The 8338-nt window shown below is 35.3% G+C and overlaps 1 protein-coding gene across 7 annotated transcripts in view; it reads left to right on the top strand.

The window, feature by feature from the left end:
- Myo9a (myosin IXA) overlaps positions 1–8338 on the top strand; it is a 271547-nt gene that overhangs the window by 162218 nt on the left and 100991 nt on the right. For 6 of the 7 annotated variants that reach the window (XM_010627374.3, XM_010627393.2, XM_010627366.3 and 3 more), the window contains one exon: positions 3653–3772. The exons of the other annotated variant lie outside the window; for it this stretch is intronic. In XM_010627374.3, the coding sequence (XP_010625676.1) occupies positions 3653–3772 (120 nt within the window). The remainder of the gene's footprint in view (positions 1–3652; positions 3773–8338) is intronic. 7 annotated transcript variants of the gene reach the window in all.

Here is an 8338-nt window from a genome sequence, read left to right as displayed (position 1 = left end):
AAAAAAAAAAAAAAAAAAAAAGAAAATGGAGAGCAAATGTTTCAGCTGTATTATTTATTCACTTTGCCTCTGATTTTTTTCTTCCTAAATAAGTATGAGCCCAGAGTAATACATCACTATTTAATGTTCATGCTGAATAGGGCAATCACCACTATAGGCAACTACAAAAACAATAAATGTTTTCCCCTTCAATCTGATTTTAAAGACAGTTGCATAAAACAAGTTATAGTTCTTTCTTGATGGATGTACTGCATTAAAGATAAAACTTGTATGAGAATAATAGTGCAAAGGATTGAAGGAAGGGGATGGAGAGAAAACATTCATATATTGTTGAATTTAAATTGTTTTCTGTGCTATAAATTGTTTCCTTGGCAACTGTTAAGGAAATAACTAAACAGTCAAAATTGAAACAGTATACTAGAAAACATGTAGAAAAGGGAAATAGAAGTATCTTAGTATGTGAAAAGTAAGCTACATACTTGTAAATAGTGGACCAAAGAAAAATCAAAGGAAAAGTTAAAGCAACTTTAATATCAATGGTGATAAAAAAGAAACAGTCATGACCCATTCTAATTCTTGTAGGTCAGCCTTTGCCATACCAGGTATTGTTTTTGTGCCAGAGGACCTCAGAAGACTCACCTGAATGAGTGAGCAGTTTTTGTGAGGTTACGCCACAGGGTCCCTGAGACACTCTTTGGAGAAAACAAAGAAACAGACCAACACTAAAACAGAAGATGCAGCTGAAACAGTGCTCACAGGGAAGTTGATAGCCCTTGAATAAGTATATTATTACTAAAGAAGAAATATCTCAAACCAATAATGTAAGATTCTAGAGTGAAGAAAAAGAGTAAACTAACTCCAAAGCAGGCAGAAGGAAGGATATACCAGATTTGAGATAAATGAAGTACAGAATAAAAAATAGTGAAAAAAAGCCAAAATTTGATTTTCTGTAAAGATAAGCAAAACTAACAAACCTGGAGCTAGACTACACATGAAACAGACTTATATTAACTAATTTCAGTAGTAAAAGGAAAGGGCCATTTCTAGTAAAATTATGAAAGTTAAAATCGGTTATGTAGATAAAGTAAAAATTAATTGAAAACTAGTTAAAACACAAAAATTCCTGGAAAGGCACAACCCACCAATATGAGCAGTATTGGCTCTAGAAAAAAATAGAAAACTGAATAAGCCTATAACAACAAAAAAAGACTGAATTAATAATTTTTTAAAATCTGCAAAAATGACCATTGTCTAGTGAGTTCACTGATGAATTATGTCAAATATTTGAAGAATTAACATCGATTGTGCATAAGTTGTTCCCCAAAAAATAGGAGATGAAGTAATACTTTCCATTTCATTTTCTGAGGGCAGTATTACTTGGATACCAGATTAAAGCATCATAAGAGAAGAGTACCACAGCTGAGCATGGTGGCTCACGCCTGTATTCCCAGCACTTGGGAGGCTGAGGCAGGAGGATCACTGTAAGTTCGAGACCAGTCTGGGCTACATAGTGAGTTCCAGATCAGTCTCAACTACATAGTGAGACCCTGTCTCAAAAAACAGGCGAGGGGAAGTACCACAAACAAATATCTCCACAAAACATTCCTAACAAAATAGTAGAGAACTGAAGCTAGTAACAGATAAAGTATTATACACCATAAACTAGTAGAAGTTACTTATGAATGAAAGGTTGACTAATATTCAATTATCTTTTAAAGCTCTACACAGTAAATCAGTATATTTCATATACTGTACTCATTCATGGAACACTTTTCATTCATCATGTTTTTATTTATTATAGTTTTGAGACAAGGACTTGCTATGTAGTCTAGGCTAGCTTCAAACTCACTGTGTAGCCCAGGCTGGCCCCAAACCCAGGGCAGTCCTTCTGCCTCAGCCTCCTGAGTGCAAAGATTACAGATGTGTGCTACTATGCCCAGCATTCATAATCTTCTTGAATTTTTTCTGAGTAGCAGGTTATCAGATTACTGCTGAAGGGCCAGATAGTTTAGTGATAACTTCTTAAAATTACTATTTGGATGGAATGCATAGAGCTTACCAGGTATTTTTTTATTTTATCAGCTGGTCCTTCTCAACTGACTCTTAACCACATGCAGGCTAGTCTGATCCTTGAACATATATGGTTTTTTTATTTGTTTGTTTTTTATTTTTGGTACTGGGGATTGAACTCAGGTCCTTGGGCTTGCAAGGCAGGTGATGGAAACACTGAGCTACATCCCGGGCCCCGATGCTTGAGCATATGTTCTCCAAGCAGCCCATCAAGTAGAATTACTAATAATGGGGATAGAGTATTTTTACTGAGGAGTCTTTTGAATAAGAAATAGTGGTAAACTTAATCTTTTTGTAACGTTGAACACTTGCAGCTGTTGATTGTCACAGAGTAATGATAGTGCTTTAACTTGGTAACTTTATTATCATATACTCATTTCAAATATTTTTTTAAAAGCCTAAAATTTATTTGTAGTATTTGGTTTATTGATTATAATATTCTTTATCCTTTGCTAAATGTAGATGCCTATTGTCTGAATTTAGGTACCCAGTTTAGGGAGTTATAATGGGATTAAAACACATGTATTTGACAAACCTCTTTGTAGTACTTTGCCAGTATTTCATGGTAAAAATGATTCTCTTGTATCTTGTTCCTAATATAGTAAGTGCAGTAGTGGAACTTTAATTCATTGTTTATGTGTTGCTTAATTTGCCTCTGATATTAAATTATGCACCTTGTTTTTTAAAGGCAAAACAATTTAAATTTGAACAGTATACTCTGACTTCCAGGTGATCTCTGAGTAAAATGATACACAACTCCCCAAAAGCCTGGAAACCCTGTGTTCTCTTTTCAGTTCATTTATTGCTAATATTTATGTTTTGGACACCCATACCCTCCCTCCTGGAGTGACTCACTGTTTAAATAACACCATTCTGGGGATTTGGTCTTTACTTGAATGTGTACTTTTCCTTTCCCGGTGTACCTGATTTTCTGTCTCATTTTCCTAAGAAGTGGTGGTGAGGTATAGATTCTCCAGCTCTGTTTTCAGATTTATTTAAAAATAAAAGAAAAAGCCTGCTGGATTTCTTTGCTCTATAGTGCTTTTCTTCTTCACACTTTCATTATTGACACACTTGTTAGAATTCCTACAAGTGTGGTTAATTGCAGAATTTTTTAATTATTTGATTGTTGGTGAACTGTTTTGAGTATATTTCTCTTTGGGGTTCCAGCAATGTTGCCAACTATATGTTAATGTTATATCAAACCCAATAAAAAGAATTCTATTTTTACAAAAAAATAGCTAAATCATATAAATTGTTTTTGAAATATCTAAATCATATGAGTTATTTTTGAAATATCTAAATATTTAATTTAGAAACTTTAATATGTTTTAACTGACAATACTTTGGGTAGTGAAAAAGGACACTTTGAATACCTGGAAAGGAACTTTATTTTTCCCTATTATTTATTTGTATGTGGTTTTCTCAAAATAAATTGGAAAAATTATTCACATTTAAACTTCATACTCTTTATTGTTCATGCATCTTAAGATAGTTGGCAGCATTGTGTTTGATTCTTTATTGGTTTTTGGCTTATATAATGTCTTTTCTCCATTTTTTTGTTTTTCTTTTGCTTCCTAAGGACATGATGATACAGCGCCATGTGCAATTTTGAAAAATATGGATAGTTTTAGCTTTCTCCAACACCCAGTCCACCAGAGGAGCTTAGAGATTCTGCAGAGGTGCAAGGAAGAGAAGTACAGTAAGGCTGCAAATTCTGATAAACTGTGTCACACATCCATTTGGAAATGAAAACCAAGAGCATTGTACACAGGGTGGGACTTAGAGTGCATAGGCAAAATGACTTGTATAATCCTTTGAGCAGTCTCAGGATATTTTCTTTAAGAACATAATGCTTCCTCTTAAAAGTGCTGATACGGGTTTTTTGTTTTGTTTTGTTTTTTTGAACTATCTTGTTTGCCTGTGATCTTTGAGTTATTAATTAAACTTGGTTACTGACACTGAATTGGCTTCCCTTGTTTTTCAAGTAGCTGAGTTATACATAAAATTGAGCAGTACCTTTTTTCTGTTCATTTTTTAAAGCTTTATTGAGATACAATTGAAGTGAAACTGCAAAGAGAACTTGGTCAGTTTAAACATATTTTGGTACTCAAGAAATTATCACTATAATCATGATGTTCATCATGCTTTCAAATTTCCTCAGACCCCCCCTTTTTTCCCATTATTTAGAGCCTCAGACTCTTTTTTGAAAGCTTGTTTATTTTTAAACTTCCTCATTATTGAATTTCAGCGCCATCATGCTGCTTTTGTGTATTACTGGTAAATCTCTTTAGGTCAGTCCTCCAATCAGATTTTTTTGTGTTTGGTTTAGAGCAAAGCCCACGTCAGTATTTTGCTTTAAGGAAGAATGACTGAGCAATGGTGCATATTCTTACTTTTGTTTGTTTTTATAAACATAGTGTAAAAGATGCCCTTGGTTTCCATTTCCTCTCTTGCTCTTTGTTGCATTCCTTCTGCATGGAATTGGTTTCTTTTTCCCTGTTGTGAGATTACAGATATTGGGCTACAGCTATTGTAAGAATAAATGAATCTTCAGAATCTTTCAAGCCTAATTCAGTAATTGCCTATAGTGGACTGAATTTACTTAATTGATTATAAGATTTTAGTAAATTTTGCCGCAGATTCCAGTTTGATGATTTTTCTTGTGGGAATTCTACATAATTTTAGTATCCATTGTCAGTGAAGGAAGACTATAAGTAGAATCCCTAAAAGGAAATGTTTTGAGTTCTTTTTTTAGTTTCTCTTTTATATATTATCTTAGTATAAGGAAATGTGTTTTGCAAAACTTCAAAATATTTCCTAATTTTGAAAATCACAGAGGTAAGTATTTCATTTAAAGAAAGACATTCTTAAAAGTTACTCATTGTTAGTGTTTCTGAAAAATATTACTCATTCTGATTATCTGTCTTGCTATTCTAAATCTTTTAATCCATTGCACATTTTTTTTCCATACTGGGAATTGAATTTAGGACCTTTTGTTGCCAGGGGGGCACAGCACCGCTGAGCTACATCCCCAACACTCTGGCAGATTATTTAAAACAGTTTACAGATCGTTTTAAGGAGCTCAAATTAATTATTTTAAACACTTAAGTAATCGCGTATAGTTTATTTGCTTTGTTTTGTCATCACTCAGCTTGACAACTTCAGCTCTGACTATATTCTAACGTACTGTATGTGCATCCAGGGTAAAAAGGCACCAACCTCAGCATAGGCTGTTCATTTATTTATTTTTACATGCAAATTTCTACATTTTTGGACATTTGGAACTTTACATTCCACTGTGTCCTAACAGTAATTAGACTTTTATGATATACAAAATTATAAGTTCAAATTTAGGAAGTTGTTCTCTAAAACTAGAGTACTACTAGCTTTAGGAAATTGTTGACTGGTGAGGTGAAGGAGCTCTTCTGTGGGTAACGATGAAACCTGGGGGAAAAATTAAAATAACTACTTGAAAGCATTAGAAAACACCAAAAGCAGGGAGAAAATAGGATTTGTTTCTTCTTGAAAGTATACAAAGTAGTGGGTAAGAACTGTATGCATGTGGCTTTTTGCACAAAAGGCTCTTGAGCTCCCAAAGCTCTAGAAATAGGCTTCAGCTTTGTTCTCCATCTTCTATCAGCAGTTGGGAATTTAGGAGGAAAAATCTTGGAATTAGAAGACCTGCTAACAGGCTAAAATTCAAACTTGCAGTATAACTGTTCGCATGACCTTGGCTGACTGCTGTGAGTATGCAGGGAAAACCTTAGGAACTCTGCCACAACAGTGGAAACCAAACAGGAGATCATCCTTGAAAAGTGCAACTGTAGTAGGTCAGGTGTTCAAGTTGGCTGCTCATATTGGGGATTGAACTCAGGTCCTTGCACTTGCGAGGCAGGTGGTGGCACCACTGAGCTAAATCCCCAGACCATTGGCTGCTTTTTTTTTTGACTGAGGACATTTTCTACTTGCGTACAGCTTGTGTTGGAGAAAGCTGAAGTTGTTCTGCCTTGAATCTCATTTAAGAGTAGAGAGAGAAAGGGTCAGAAAATTATTTGAAGGCATAGTGGTGGAAAGTTTCTTGCTTAGTTATCAGAAAATTTTTTGAAGGCTTAAGTGGTGGAAAGTTTCTTGTTTAGTTAAAAACATACATACAGGGCTGGAGATTTAGCTCAGTGGTACTGCCGCCTGCCTTGTGAGCATAAGGTCCTGAGTGCAATCCCCAGTACCAAAAAACCGCAAAAAAAACCAAACAAAAAGTTACACTAGTTTCCAGATCCAAAATCAGTGACCCTCAAACAAAATAAATACAAAGAAGATCACGATTACACATGTTGTAGACAAGTTGATAAATTCAGACTTAGGAAGAAGATCTTAAAAGTAGCCGGAAACAAAATTGGCACATTAAATATAGGAGAATAATGATACACTTAATTCCTGGCTTCTCAGTGGAAATTAGTATAGGCTAGAAGGTGTCCGAAAATCATTTTTAAAATTCCAGATAAAAAATCCTCAAACCCCCGCCCCCAAATTTCAGCCCATAATTTCTGTATTTATAGTTTGTTTCCAGTGAACTATCAGAAGAAAAGTTTTTTTTTCCCAAAGAACATAGGTGTGTCCAGAATTGCTACCATATATTATTTGTAATGTCTAGTTATCATTTAGAAAATATATTCTTCAGAAAAGGATATGAAATAGACATGTTGAGATAAATATAATCTGAGAGACAATTGTCATCATAGTAATATGTACCCTTGCCAGGTAAGGAATGCATGCCTGTAATCCCAGCACTTGGGAAGCTGAGGCAGGAGGATTGTTATGGGTTCAAGGCCAGCCTGGGCCACATAGTGAGTTGACTCTGTCTCAAAAAAAAGAGAACATAATATGTACCCTATACAGGACAGTGTTGATGACCCCTGCAGTGGGTCTTGATCCCCTGTGAGACAGTACTATGCAAGCTGAGAAAGAGAAAGAACAAATATACAGACAGGGAATTGAGAGCAGAAGCTGGGTCTTGGGCCTGATGCAAGTTGCTCTGGGCAGCAAAGACAAAAGGCATCAACCAAGGAGGACATTTAATATTTATTAATAACAAGCATGGGAAGGAGAGAGCAGGTTAGAGCTTGGACACCTGCTCATAACAGGTATTGCAGGCAGGACTGTGAAAAGGAGGCACTAACATATCTTTACTGAAGAGAACAAACGGTTAATTCAGAGGGGAAGAATTTAGTTGGAGTCAAGTTGACCTTGGCTGGAAGTGAGCTCATCAAGGTCCTGCTACTTCTTGTTTTTGTGTTCTTTCCCCTTTTTTTGGTACCAGGGATTGAACTCTGGACCTTATGCTTGTGTAGCAGGCAGTGGCACCACTGAGCTAAACCCCCAGCCCCAGGCCCTGCCACTTCTAATGTAATAGAGCCGAATTATGGAGGGGCAAGAAGCTTGTGCCATCTATAGCCTGCTAATACTACACAGAGATGTCTGCTACAATACTCTGAGAAATGACAGTGGAAGTTCTTCAGGCTAAAGGAAATTACCTTTAATTTGTAATTTTGGTCTGTACTAGGGCTCGGTGTAGTTTTACTGCAAAAGGCCAAGTTGTAAATATTTTTTACTTTATGGATCATAAGATTTCTGTTGAAATCTATTCAGCTCTTCTGTGAACAGAGCCATAGATGATGCATGATTATGACTGTTCTAATAAAACTTTATTATAGATACTAATATTTCAATTTCATATACTTTTCATTTTATAAAAATGTTATTTTTCTCACTTATTTAAAAACAATTTGTAGTTCATATGTGTTAAAAAAGGTAGGCAGTGGTTTGATTTGGGCCATAGACTCTAGTTTGTTGATCCTTGGCTTTGAGAAGGAGTGAAGAAGCTAGATATATGTTTGAAAAAATAACTAAATATTTTCTTTCCTTCTCTTAGTTTCCTTTAAAGTAAAAATTATGACATTGTTTTGATGGTTTAAAATGTGTCCACAATTTGTTTGACAGTCCTCCCTTCAAAAGGCTTGTGCTGTACTTAGTGACTTGTTTCTAAAAAATGGAATGTGGCACAAGTGACAGCCTTCCTGATTCAGACATATAAGGTATTATAGCTCTTCTGCCTCTTCCTCCTCCTTCTTTTCCTTCCCTGTTTCTTTTTTTATTTTGTACCAGAGATCGAACTCATGTCCTTGCACTTGTGAGACAGGCAGTGGAACCACTGAGCTAAATCCCCAGCTAAATCACATCTTTTTTTTTTTTTTTTTTTTTTTTTTGG

The sequence above is a fragment of the Fukomys damarensis genome, unplaced genomic scaffold (assembly GCF_012274545.1).
Source record: "Fukomys damarensis isolate Sample0158 unplaced genomic scaffold, DMR_v1.0_HiC HiC_scaffold_25, whole genome shotgun sequence".
Taxonomy (NCBI): Eukaryota; Metazoa; Chordata; class Mammalia; order Rodentia; family Bathyergidae; genus Fukomys; species Fukomys damarensis.
Note: the sequence above shows the minus strand (reverse complement) of the source record. Positions and strands in the feature narration are given on the sequence as shown.